Source organism: Vigna angularis, chromosome 10 (genome assembly GCF_016808095.1).
Source record: "Vigna angularis cultivar LongXiaoDou No.4 chromosome 10, ASM1680809v1, whole genome shotgun sequence".
In the NCBI taxonomy this organism is placed as follows: domain Eukaryota; kingdom Viridiplantae; phylum Streptophyta; class Magnoliopsida; order Fabales; family Fabaceae; genus Vigna; species Vigna angularis.
The window spans coordinates 18,250,420-18,263,327 of NC_068979.1; the positions used below are offsets into that span (position 1 = coordinate 18,250,420).

At 37.8% G+C, this 12,908-nt stretch overlaps 2 protein-coding genes and 1 long non-coding RNA gene across 3 annotated transcripts; 2 read left to right on the plus strand and 1 right to left on the minus strand.

Annotated features, from left to right (window-relative positions):
- Positions 1–2,718: 2,718 nt before the first annotated feature.
- On the minus strand, positions 2,719–5,754 carry LOC128194420 (uncharacterized). Its single transcript, XM_052870015.1, has 4 exons — positions 3,979–5,754; positions 3,664–3,887; positions 3,330–3,587; positions 2,719–3,235 (listed from the first exon to the last, which is right to left on the minus strand). The coding sequence occupies exons 1-4, from the start codon at positions 5,752–5,754 to the stop codon at positions 2,719–2,721; spliced, it is 2,775 nt and encodes a 924-aa protein (XP_052725975.1).
- Positions 5,755–7,100: 1,346 nt separating this feature from the next.
- On the plus strand, positions 7,101–10,903 carry LOC108336074 (cyclin-D1-1). The gene is made up of 6 exons (XM_017572389.2): positions 7,101–7,517; positions 7,713–7,799; positions 8,651–8,749; positions 8,972–9,173; positions 9,437–9,567; positions 9,657–10,903. Exons 1-6 carry the CDS (start codon positions 7,263–7,265, stop codon positions 9,885–9,887), a joined length of 1,005 nt encoding a protein of 334 aa, XP_017427878.1. The 5' UTR covers positions 7,101–7,262; the 3' UTR covers positions 9,888–10,903.
- Positions 10,904–12,033: 1,130 nt separating this feature from the next.
- On the plus strand, positions 12,034–12,634 carry LOC128194364 (uncharacterized). The gene is made up of 2 exons (XR_008245811.1): positions 12,034–12,304; positions 12,422–12,634. It is a non-coding gene; the product is annotated as an uncharacterized LOC128194364 (long non-coding RNA).
- Positions 12,635–12,908: the final 274 nt, after the last annotated feature.

Genomic DNA, 12,908 nt, shown 5'->3' on the forward strand with positions numbered 1-12,908 from the left:
TTTTGTTTCAAAGAGAACTCCTAGAGTTCGCCGCTCGGTGCAGAGAGGAATGAAGACTTAAATATACTCCCTAAATACAACATGAGCAACCTCTCTTAAGCTCATAATAATCCCTACGCACCTCTTTCAATAAAGAGCTTGCTTGGGCTTGGGGGACTTACCAAAATGTTTCAGTTGAATTGGTCGAGAGTCGGTCGTCCTTCCTGGCTCTGCTCTCTTTTGATCATCCAATCCTCTCCGAGAACGCAATCCACTCCGATGGGTTGTTGATCTGCAGAAGACACTCCGACGCTCAAGTCAGATATGTTTCATAAAGAGATCTTTATTTTATTAAAATAGATTAAGTTTGTTTTACCTGCACATCAATCGTATATTTATAGGGCTTGTGACAGCCAAACACATTAATTAACCATTAACGTAGTATATTTTAAGCCAATCAAACCCAATAATCAATTTTTAATATTGTATATTTGCAAGGCGTAAGACAATCTGACCCATTAATACCTGCTAGCTGTCCATAAATGACCATTAACTCATATTGGTATATTTCATATAGTACAATAAATATATATATATATATATATATATATATATATATATATATATATATAAAGGTTTAATCCTTTTCGACATCCCTATTTGTGTAGGAATGTCTGAGATAGGTCCTCGTTTTGTAAAGTGTATCAAAATGGTCCTTAATTTTGAAAATTGAGATCAATTGAGTCCTTCCCGTTAAGTTGGCTGGACGGCGTTAAAAAAATTGATGAGTGGGATGCTGAGATGACGAAATGTTACTGACGTGGCATTGACCTGGCTTAATGGTGAGTTTTTTAGATTAAAAAAATTGAAATTTGTAAATCAAAACGCAACGTTTTGATTTTTAACATAAACATCGAAGGTTTTATGAGAAGGATGAATCCCTAAATTGAAGAAATCCCCAAATTGGTTGACGAGAGCGAGGTTCGTGTTGGAGGTTGTTGACGCAGGTGGGTGGGTTTAAGAACGTAGTTGTTCGACGCAGGTGGGTGGGTTTAAGAACGTAGTTGTTCGACGCAGGTGGGTGGGTTTAAGAACGTAGTTGTTCGAAGACGATGTCAAAGGAGTATTCTTGTTGTTCGTCGACATGCACTGTGTGGCGGAAGGAGAACCGTAATTTGTGTTCACCGATTTGCCACTGTGGACTCAGATGTGCGATGAGAACTGCTAAAACTTTGAAGAATCGTGGCAAGCAATTTTGGGGATGCTTGAAGTATAAGGTATGATTTATTTGACGTTTGTATTATGTGGAAGTGTTTTTGAGAATTGATTGTTGTTTATACAGAGTGGTGCTGAAGAGGGTGGTTGCAACTACTTCAAATGGTTGAATGATGTTGTGGAAGAGGAAAGGGGCAAATGCTTGAAGTGTGAAGGAAACAAAGAAAGTTCGGTGCACAGTGAAGAAATGGATAGTAATAGGAAAATTTTAGTTAAGTTTGAGAAATCTTTGTTGGTTGTTCAGAACTGGATGAAGGTGTTGATATTTTTGGTTTTTCTTTTATGTGTAATAAATACAATTTGCGTATCAATGTTGATGAGAATGGGTTGATGGGTTGTAACCGTGTTGTACTTTTCTTCCATTTCAATGAAAGTCAGACTTCTTATTAGTGAAAACTTTATTTTTGTTATGAAATGTGATAAGTAAAAATAATGTTATTATGTTGAAGTTGTAATGTTTTTATGAGTTTAAAAAAATCTGTATATCTGAGGTGTTTTTATGAGTCTCCTATCATAGACCTGCGTCATGCATATCTGAGGTGTTTTTAAGGGTCTAAAAAAATCTGCAATTGCTCAGGGTCACTTTTTAATGAGTGTATATATTGCTATCATACACCTCCTCTGTGGACCAGCGTCCTATTCTCACTGGCCGACCGTGCACTGAGCGTTCTCTAACGCTGAGGGAGCATTCTCTAATGCATCCACACTGGACGAGCGTCCACATCTCTATGAGCGAGCGTGGACTGTGCGTCGAGACTGGGCGAGCGTCTTGTTCTGGCTGGGCCAACGTCCTCTTATCGCATGGCCAGCATCCTCTCGTGCGTGGACAGGGCGAGCGTCCTCTTATCGCATGGCCAGCGTCCTCTTATCGCATGGCTAGCGTCCTCCCGTGCGTGGACAGGGCGAGCGTCCTCTTATCGCATGGCCAGCGTCCTGTCGTGCGTGGACAGGGCGAGCGTCCTCTTATCGCATGGCCAGCGTCCTGTCGTGCGTGGACAGGGCGAGCGTCCTCTTATCGCATGGCCAGCGTCCTCTCGTGCGTGGACAGGGCGAGCGTCCTCTTATCGCATGGCCAGCGTCCTCTCGTGCGTGGACAGGGCGAGCGTCCTCTTATCGCATGGCCAACGTCCTCTCGTGCGTGGACAGGGCGAGCATCCTCTTATCGCATGGCCAGCGTCCTCTCATGCGTCCACAGGGCTAGCATCCTCTTATCGCTTGGCCAGCGTCCTCTCGTGCGTCCACAGGGCGAGCGTCCGCTCGGTGGGCGACGAGTTATTTACAAAACAAGACATCAAAATTATTTAGAAAAGAAAACAAAAAAAGAGGACTTAACATCAAAATTAGCATTATCAGCTGTGTAATAGAAAATGATTACCAAAGTACTGTCTAATACAAAAGAGCACCAAGTTGTTGTCTAATACAAAGAGACATTAAAAAATACATTAAAGTTGTTCATTTATCCCCTTAAACTGCAGCTTCTTCTTGATTTGATGATGGGATGTTTGGTTGAGTTGATGGGTTACTTTGTTGTGTTTGTTGTGCTTTGGTGCAAGAAGTCCTGTTGTGGCCGAGTTCCTTACAAATGCCACATCTTTTCTTGAAACCACCCTTCCTCATTCTTTTGTCATCCTTCACCAACTCCCATTGCTCCAACCTTCGCTTCTTCTTTGGTCTTCCAGGCAAAGTTCTTTTTGGTGGAGGGAGAACATCTTGATATGTGGTAATCTCCCACAGATTGTTACCATTTATTGGATACACAATTGAAGAGTATGTTTCTTCATATGTTGACTTCCTAAAGCAACATGGAATGAAGGCCTCTGCATCAAGATTTAGGAATTTCATAGCAGCTAACGAGTGGCAACATGGTATGGCAGTGATTTCCCACTTCCTGCATGTACACAAATTTTCATCTAAATTGACTACAAATTTGTCACCGGCTTGGGACACATGGCGAACTTCAAAAATCTTGTTTCCTGACCAGCTGTAAAATCAAAACAAGAAACACATTATAATCATAAACCACTAACACAAACACATTTTAAAAGAAATCATAAGTGAACAAACCTCATTCTTACCACGGTATCCAATATTTAGTTAACTGAGACTCCTTCTTTAGTCTAGTCTTGATTTTTGGACAAATGTTCTCAGAAAGTGATTGACTTTTTGTCCTGTTAGTTGCCCATCTCTTCATCAAGTAAAGCCGGATTTCCTCCATCATGGTTACGATTGGCTTAGACCTTGTATGCACCATTACACTATTGAAAGCCTCTGACAAGTTGTTAACCAAAGTATCACATTGAGGCTTGCTGCTAAATCTTGATCTTGACCAGTACCTACAACATATATATGTTCATCAATGTTACTGTGAATATTTGGCAGATTTTGAAGAATAGAAATTTAAATACAAACCTGGGAGGGATTTTTAACAAGTATTTGAAAGCCTCATCGTTAAGCTGTTTAATATTTCTCATTTCTGCTTCCCATGCTTGTGGATGGGTTGCTGTAGCTGCCTTCCACATCAAACGCTTGAGTTGTTTTGCAGGGAATTTCTTTCTAAAATTAGCGTATAAGTGCCTAACACAGAAACGTTGATCAACTCCAGGCACTACTTCTTGTACAGCTTGTAATAGTCCCTGTTCAATCAAATTATGACAGTGTTGTTAGAGATATGATTTCAACCTCAAAGATAATTAACATAATTGGGGAATAGGTCATGTGCATTACCTTTTGCTGGTCCGACATGAATGTAAATGATGAACTTACTTCCTCCCCACCGAGATCTTCAACCAGAAGTTCAGGGAACCATTTCCAAGTATCCTTGTTCTCTACTTCCACCACGGCATACGCAAGAGGTAACATTTGATCATTTGCGTCTCTACCAACAGCAGTTAACATTTCACCACCATATTTTCCTTTCAGAAAAGCACCATCCAACCCAATTATTGGCCTGCAGGACACAAAACTATCCTTGCAGGCCTTTAGACATGTATAAAACCTCATAAAACTGATTCCATCCACATTCTCTTCAACTTTGACTTTTACTGTGGATCCTGGATTACGAGCTAAAACCTCATTGGCATAATCATAAATCCTTCTATATTGGTCTTTGAAAGACCCATCAACATTGTCTGAAGCAATGGCCTTTGCCCTATAAGCCATACATCTAGATACACCTACATTCCATTTCCGATTTATCTTCTCACGAATTTCGTTTCCCTTTACTTGTGGATTTTCTCTAACAGTTTTTTCCAACCTTTTACTGAGCCATTTTGCATTAATTAATCTTAATTTGTGCTCTCTACTACATCTGTGGTCATCAACAATAGTCCTTAATTGCCACGTATGAATGGCTTCCATATAAGCACAATATGCCATCCAGGGGCACTCTCCTTTACCACCCATACATTTTAGCCTCATTCTCTTCTTATCATTTTTAATATATTTAATATTTCTGCCATTTTCTATTGCATATGTTTTCATGGCATCCACAAAGTCTTCCTTCTTAGCAAAATAAGTTCCCACATCCCATTTATAATCTACCATTGCCTTAGGCATGCAGAAGGTTACAAACTTCCCATAACCCTCCTCTTCATCATCTTCTGCTTCACTTTCTGCTCCACTGTCTAATTCATCAGATTTCCATTCATCATCGGACAAACCTCTATCATGATCACTATTCATTCCATCATCCACATCACTATCATCAGATTGCACATCAACTTCGACATTACCAAACCAATCTGCCACTCTATCTCCTACCTCCTCTTCTAAATCACACTCAACATTAACATCCACCAGACTTTCCATACAGTCGTAATGCACCTCCTCATTGCCATCATCATGACCACTACTGGTCCAGCTTCGAACATCACAACCATCCTCTTCAACCTCACCCACACCAACATGTGTTTCAATTTCTCCTTCAACAACATCATCATCCTCACCTCTCTCACCTTCATTGACAGCCACCTCAAATTGTCTTTCACTGTGTTGTTCACATTCACCCCCACCAACCTCTGTTTCAATTTCTCCTTCAACAACATCATCAACCTCAATTATTTCTTCTAAAACAGGTTCAACAACCATACCCCCAACTTCCTCTTCACCTTCACCCATAACCATACCTACAGGTTCAACTTCTACTTCATCTGTATTTTGAGGAATATATTCTAACATATTTATCACATCAGGTTCAGAGACATTGTGAACAACAAATAGATGAACCTCACCATTAAGCCTGGCTAAGGTAATCATGTGCATGGCTCCTATGTCATCCAACAAAGGTTCCAACCTATTTTCCAAAACAGAACCACCACCAACGCAATACAATAACTCCTTAAACCCATCATAACCTAGACCTTTTACTACACTGACTACAAGGAAATAGCTCCACATGTCTGGGTCAAAGGATAAACTTGTACTCTCCCCCTCATACTTAAGTTTTCCTTCATTTATGAACTTTCCACCATGGTGAAAAACAACTTCAAAATTTCCTTCCATTACATACAACACAACAATTATATTTTAACCTATAAAGTAAGAAAAGACTTTAACAATGGGGGACCACATTGCAACAGACCACAAAAAAAAGCATTAACAATATATACAAACCACAACCCACTGAAAAAGACAGTGAAACAACGCTTTAATAACGAGGGACCACATTGCAATCGAAAACGAAACAATATAGAACATACAACAGGTTACGACAACCATAAAGGACAAAATCATCACAAAATTCAATCAAAACCACATTTACTAACCTGAACACGTGGTTCACTTCGAACACTTTCGCCACTGCTTTCCACGTGCTTCACCGCTAACACCTTCTTGATTCTACCGAAATACCACCGATAGATCACTCGCAAATCTAGAAACGATACCTATTGTCCGCCAAATTCGGACCACAAAAGACAACCCTCGACAAAACCCTCATCAATTTAGGGATTCATCCTTCTCATAAAACGTTCGCTGTTTATGTTAAAAATCAAAACGTTGCGTTTTGATTTACAAATTTCACTTTTTTAAATCTAAAAAACTCACCATTAAGCCAGGTCAATGCCACGTCAGTAACATTTCGTCATCTCAGCATTCCACTCATCAATTTTTTTAACGCCGTCTAGCCAACTTAACGGGAAGGACTCAATTGATCTCAATTTTCAAAATTAAGGACCATTTTGATACACTTTACAAAACGAGGACCTATCTCAAACATTCCTACACAAATTAGGATATTGAAAAGGATTAAACCATATATAAATAAATAAACTAAGAAACATCGATAAACATAATATAGTATACTCTTTTTAGTCTAATGGGAACAGTAAAGGAGATGGTGAGTAAGATTTTTTTCCTTGAGAATTTAGTTTTTAATCGATGTAAAGAAAATGTTGGTGGGTAACGACACGTAAGTGGATAAGACCTTTCTTATTGTGCTATTATTATTTGAAACTTATATGACTCTTACTTTTGATAAAATTTTATACTGAAATTTTAATGCTTCAAAAATTGTACACAATTAAAATTACACATGACATAAATGAAATGCATTCTTTGTAAAATAAAAAATGAAATATTTTATCTAAATAGGATATTTAAAAATGAAAAGAAAATGCATTTCAAAATTCTTACAGTTTAGAAATCTTAAGCGAGTTCCTTTATAGATAAAAAATAATAATTAAAGAGAACTACACATGTTTGTCCATATGTTATCATTATTTTTAAAATAATAATTTAAAAACATAGGAGAAAAAATCTCACCGAAGTTTTATCTTATAATAGAAACTGCAATTGAGAAAAAAAAAAAAAAAAAAAGCTGACCCAGGCATCGCATATTTATATTCAAACAAACATATGAAGAGCGTACATGTATCTTTCATCAACAGATACACTCTCTCCCTCAACTCTCCACCGCAACATCCACTTCCGGCGACTTCTCCGATTTTTTTCCGGCGATACCTCATCGGAAGCCATGGCCACGGCCACAGAATGAGTCTCCGCCGATCGCCATGTCGGTCTCCTGCTCCAACTGCGTTCCCGACTCCTTCCTTCTCTGCGGCGAGGACTCCTCCGGAGTCTTGTCTGGAGAATCGCCGGAATGTTCCTCCGACCTCGATTCCTCGCCGCCGTCGGAGGAGGAGTCCATCGCTGGATTCATCGAAGACGAACGACACTTCGTTCCCGGATTCGAATACCTCAACAGGTTCCAATCACGCTCTCTCGACGCCACGGCCAGAGAAGAATCCGTTGCATGGATTCTCAAGGTAACTCACTCTCGGGCCCTAGCATTTTTTTTTCACCTAACGGGACACTCTGTTGCGTTCTTATTACGATATTGCCACCCGCGTGGAATACCGAACCAGGCAACGCTAAAATGCGCCGCGTGCAACTGTCTTCGGAAAATGGTTTTCGGTTCACGGATCTATTTTTTTTTTACGGTTTCAATCTGGTGTACGCAGGTGCAGGCTTATTACGCTTTTCAACCTCTCACGGCTTATCTTTCCGTTAATTACATGGATCGATTCTTGAATTCTCGGCCATTGCCGGTGAGTTAGATACGTCAAGTTCGATTTTGGAGAATTTAAAGATTAATAAAAATCGGAAATAAAGAAATTAATAGAAGCTAAATGATGAATCTGTGAATTTGGGTGATAGGCATTAGTGTCACACATATGCGAGAAAAGAAAATAATTCTTCGCAGTAACTATATATTGACTTTTCAGTCTTTTATTTGAAGCGAAAGTGTCACGGCGCATTATCGCAATGAAAACTTTTTTAAACTATTAACTGAGAGTAAAAAGTTGCTTACTGTTTAAATAATTATAGACTTTCATTCAATCACAAACTTTTATGAATAAGGTGTAATTGTCAATCAACATTCTACTCTTAATTTAAATATGTATATTTGGACAGTGTTATACAGACCGACTATATATATTATACAGTACTTTTATTAGTTTAGTTATGTTGTTGGTTACCTGAAAATATTTTATGTGTCTATATATTATTATGCGCGATAAAATTAATTCTTTTAAGATTAAGGCATCACAATGATTTTCTTGTGCAAATAGAAATAAATATTAATAACATAATTTTTTATGTTTTTTTATTATTGATTAAAGTTCCATAATATATATCACGAAAATCTTAGTTACGGTGAATTTTGTAAATCTTATTAATAATTAATAATACATATTTAAAAATATGTTGTTACTATTACTTTTTTATTATAGGGTGCTATAAAGCTTCTTGTACTCTATAACTCTGTGTGTACGTGCATTGAACGTCGTAGTATGTGCTAAAAAGTTTGATTAGGAGTGTACTCGCAATAATGATCCGATAATAATGATTAGCTTTTCTTTAATTTACTGTTTGATATTTATAAATATGTTTACAGCAAACCAATGGGTGGCCATTGCAACTTCTATCAGTTGCGTGCTTGTCTTTAGCGGCAAAGATGGAGGAACCTCTAGTTCCGTCACTGTTGGACCTTCAGGTATATGTCCAATGTGTGTGTGACATCCGTGATTGAGTGTGATAAAACGATATTAAAAGGGACATTCGTGATAAAGTTTCCTCTTTAAAACATAAATAGAAAATGTGGATTCATTGATTAAAATATTAATTGCTGTGCTTACTCTGTGGTGGACTCAATTATCGCGCGTTACGTACATCATAATGCATGATAAATACATCATTCCTTATTTAATGTATACAGGTAGAAGGTGCCAAATACCTATTTGAGCCAATAACAATTAGAAGAATGGAGCTACTTGTCCTGGGCGTCCTGGATTGGAGACTAAGATCGGTTACTCCATTTAGCTTCCTCGATTTCTTTGCCTGCAAGTTAGATTCAACTGGAACTCTTTCTGGGTTCCTCATCTCACGTGCTACGCAAATTATCTTGTCTAATGTCCAAGGTATGCATTCATTTTGTAGACGTGAATATTTTGATATATTTGTGAAAAAAATGCTTTACAATTTCATTTTAAAAGTATAATAATACATAGTATTACTTTACTTTTTTAAAAATAATTAAAATAGTAATATAATAAGTTGTCAAATAATTATTTTATTTTCAATGACATATCAGGTATCAATGAGAAGTTTAAGTTGCATTAAAAAGTATCGGAAAATAATTAAGGTATGAATTTTCTGTAGTAACTTCTTTCTGTTCTTCCAGAGGCTAGTTTTCTTGCCTATTGGCCATCATGCATAGCTGCAGCGGCCATTCTCCATGCAGCTAACGAAATTCCTAATTGGTCTCTCGTTAGACCCGAGGATGCCGAGTCGTGGTGCGAGGGGCTAATAAAGGTGAGCAAGTTCAATGAGTCCGTTGAAAGTTTTTAAGTGAAAATATGGATCAGGCTGTTAAAATGCATTTATCTGATTAATTGTTGCAGGAGAAAGTTATAGGATGCTACCAATTAATGCAAGAACTTGTTATTGACAATAACCGGAGGAAACCCCCTAAAGTGTTACCGCAGCTGCGAGTGACATCTCGGCCCCTTATAAGGTCTAGTGTCTCGTCATTCTCAGAATCATCCTCTTCTCCTTCATCCTCATTGTCTTGTAAAAGGAGGAAATTAAATAACTGTTTGTGGGTAGATGATGACAAAGGAAACTCCCAGTGAAGAGAAAAAGAGCTGTAATAAAGGAGGAAAAAAAAGAATGAAATAAGGTGGTGGTCCAAGTTGTCCAGAAGCCTCAACATTTTTTAGAGGGTATTTTTGAGTTTAAAATTGACTAGAGTCACGGTGTACATTATAATAGTATAGACTATTTTATGAGAGTTGTGAACCTTTATTATTGTTATTATTGTTTTGTTGGTGGGTGTGGCCATTCATCAATTGCTTTGCAGATTCCCTAGGGAAGGGGATTTTGCAACATAAATATATTGTTGTGGAAAAGTGTGTGAGAGAGAGGGAAAATATAGAAAGATGCATTTAATGGTTTGGTCGAGCAAGTGTGGAAGAAAGAAGTGGGGAGTCTGGAATTCAAAGATGCGCTGGTTATCGGTGAAAGAGAAGAGAATGGTGGGACAATGCTTCAGAGCTGGTATGAAAAAAACAGAGTCGCAGAGCAAAGAAATAAATTGGGTAGACAAATATTAGGCTATTGAAGCTTCGAAGTTAGGGCTGTTTCTTATTATGGGATCTCTAAGTCAAGCTTCTTATCTTGACCAGCATCTTCGCTTCTTCAGTTTACACGTTACTTTTGAAAGTGTGATGAATACCACTACAGTACAAAAACCTAATAGCAATAAGATGAAGCTTGCCACATTTTGTGGACTTTTTTCTTCAGATACGCGTGAGACGCCTCTGGTGCGTGTCTCGCACGTGCGTATGTGTGATTTTTTTATGTTTTAGTTATGGCGGGAACTGTTTTTTATTTCCTTTTCTTTTAGGCTTGAGCTTCGGCCTAACTATACAGGATCCATTGCCTGGTGTCCACCCGTGATGGAAACACGTGTCTACAGTTTTACCTTTATCTTGGATTTTTTCATTTGTTTCTGAGAGAGGAGAACCCTCTTTTTTTGTAGTGCCTAATTGGCTTTGGGAGAATGGGAGAAAGGTCTTTGGGGCCTTTTCCTGTGTGCTTTGTATTGAATTCATTAATAATGACAATGTTAATTTTCTAATTTCTTTCACTAACATGTTCTTTTCACTGATTCTTCCGTTCCATGTCTAGGTAAGTTCTTGACTTATATGAATAATGGGGTTGATAGAGAGTTTGACCGACCAAATCAAAATTGTTCAGCGGACTTTTATCTAATGAACTTAATACCCCCAAGAACGTGACCCATGATTCGCAATTAGATACCATGTAGATTTGCGATTTGTTCTTATTAATGCATGAAAGAAAGTTTAAGACCCTCTGTGGAATCTAGTGAGGCATAACTCTGAATAGGATGCACTAGACGGCCCCGCTAGCAATAAAGAGGGTTCACTCAGTGACTATGACTCCTCAATTAACCGGTGTCTGCTCGTGACCATTTCCAGGCTGTTCTATCATGGTGGTATTATTATCCATACATACATACATACAATACAACCAGCTACTAGCCCACTAAAATTTCAGACAGTCCTTGCCTCACATTCATGTGTTCATTCACTCAGACATAGATCTTCATATGAGAATAATTTATTTTAGGCACCTAAAGGTCTCAAAATTTACATCACATACCGCTTGCCCTATACCAATGAAGTAGCAACTACCTAAGCCAGCTAGCGTTTGACGAAATTCATAAATTGAAAGCTTATAATTACGTATTCATAAATTAAAAGCAACAGATCTTTAAAAAGCTACTTTAGTATAATTTGTTCTATAAAAATACTAAATTAAAAGGCCCGAGTCATAGAGAAGTTGTCATTTAGTCCCATGTACCCGACACAAGGTATATTATTTTTGAATGCAGTAACACTACACACACCACAATGGCTTTATTCCCATGTCTTGGCAGAAAAAGTAACCATGCATGTTAGGCATTTGTCTCACAATCTTATCAAAACTTCCTTTGCATGACACCCGTATGGCCACTAATTGAATAAACATCCTATTCTCTCCATCTCATCCATATGCATTTCTGTTTAAACCCATGTTCATCTAACTATGCCAATGCCACTGCATAGATGGACCATACTGAAGAAAAATATGGTAACGTAGTGACAATCCAAGCTCAGTACCTGTTTCTATTGCTCTTGGATGCTTGCTCTGTGTAATTGATTATGCAATGGAGCAAGGACTAGTCATTGGACCACCTAATTGATTTATTATTGCATACACACCAGGACTTTTTTTTTCTTTTTTTTTAATTTATCCACCTGAATTACTTTTACCTTTTATGAAGGGCATAGTAATTCATACTTGAACCAAAATATCAGGGGTCATCCTCCTTGATAACTGGCATCATCGTCTCTTTCCTATATAGTACATACTATACTGTTCATGCTTTATGAATGGCTTCAGGATAGTGCCACCTATGTGGATCCCCCAATCAACCATTTTATATTTCATTCGTCAATTTATCAAGACCTGCAATTTATTAAAGGTAATGGAAGTTTGCTTAACCAATTAATGCAATGTTGCAATATGTCAACTTGGTGGGAGCCATCAAAAATTGTATCAAGTGCTAATTAATCAGATCAACCATCTTCCCCTCTGACAGGTAATTCAGATCAAAGAATTGCAGGGCAGCTGGTAAATCCTGACGAAAATAGATCCGCTGCTATCCAATTTTCACAAGATAAGTCATGCTACAATTTTATACCCATTTCTCTCTGATAGATTGATTAAATATACATCCAGCCATTTAATATTTATTGTGAAAGAGATAGACAGAGGATTTTATTATAACCTATCATTTCTGTTTGTGTCTACATGAAGTAATGATATCTTTTCCAGTAATAAACACAATGATAAATCCAGAGAGCCTCTGTGCGATAAAATCCAAACATTAATCAAAAGCCTGCTTCGTAATAGTTTTAATGGGACAGATATTAGGACAAGTCATGGGCAAAAAGACGATATTACATTAAAACTTTGATTATCGCTAGACATAAAGCTTGGTCCCTTCCAAATTCTTATATCAATGAAAGCAATGCACGTGTGGAGGAGTATTTATTTCTTTATCCCAAATGCAAATCTAATTTAGA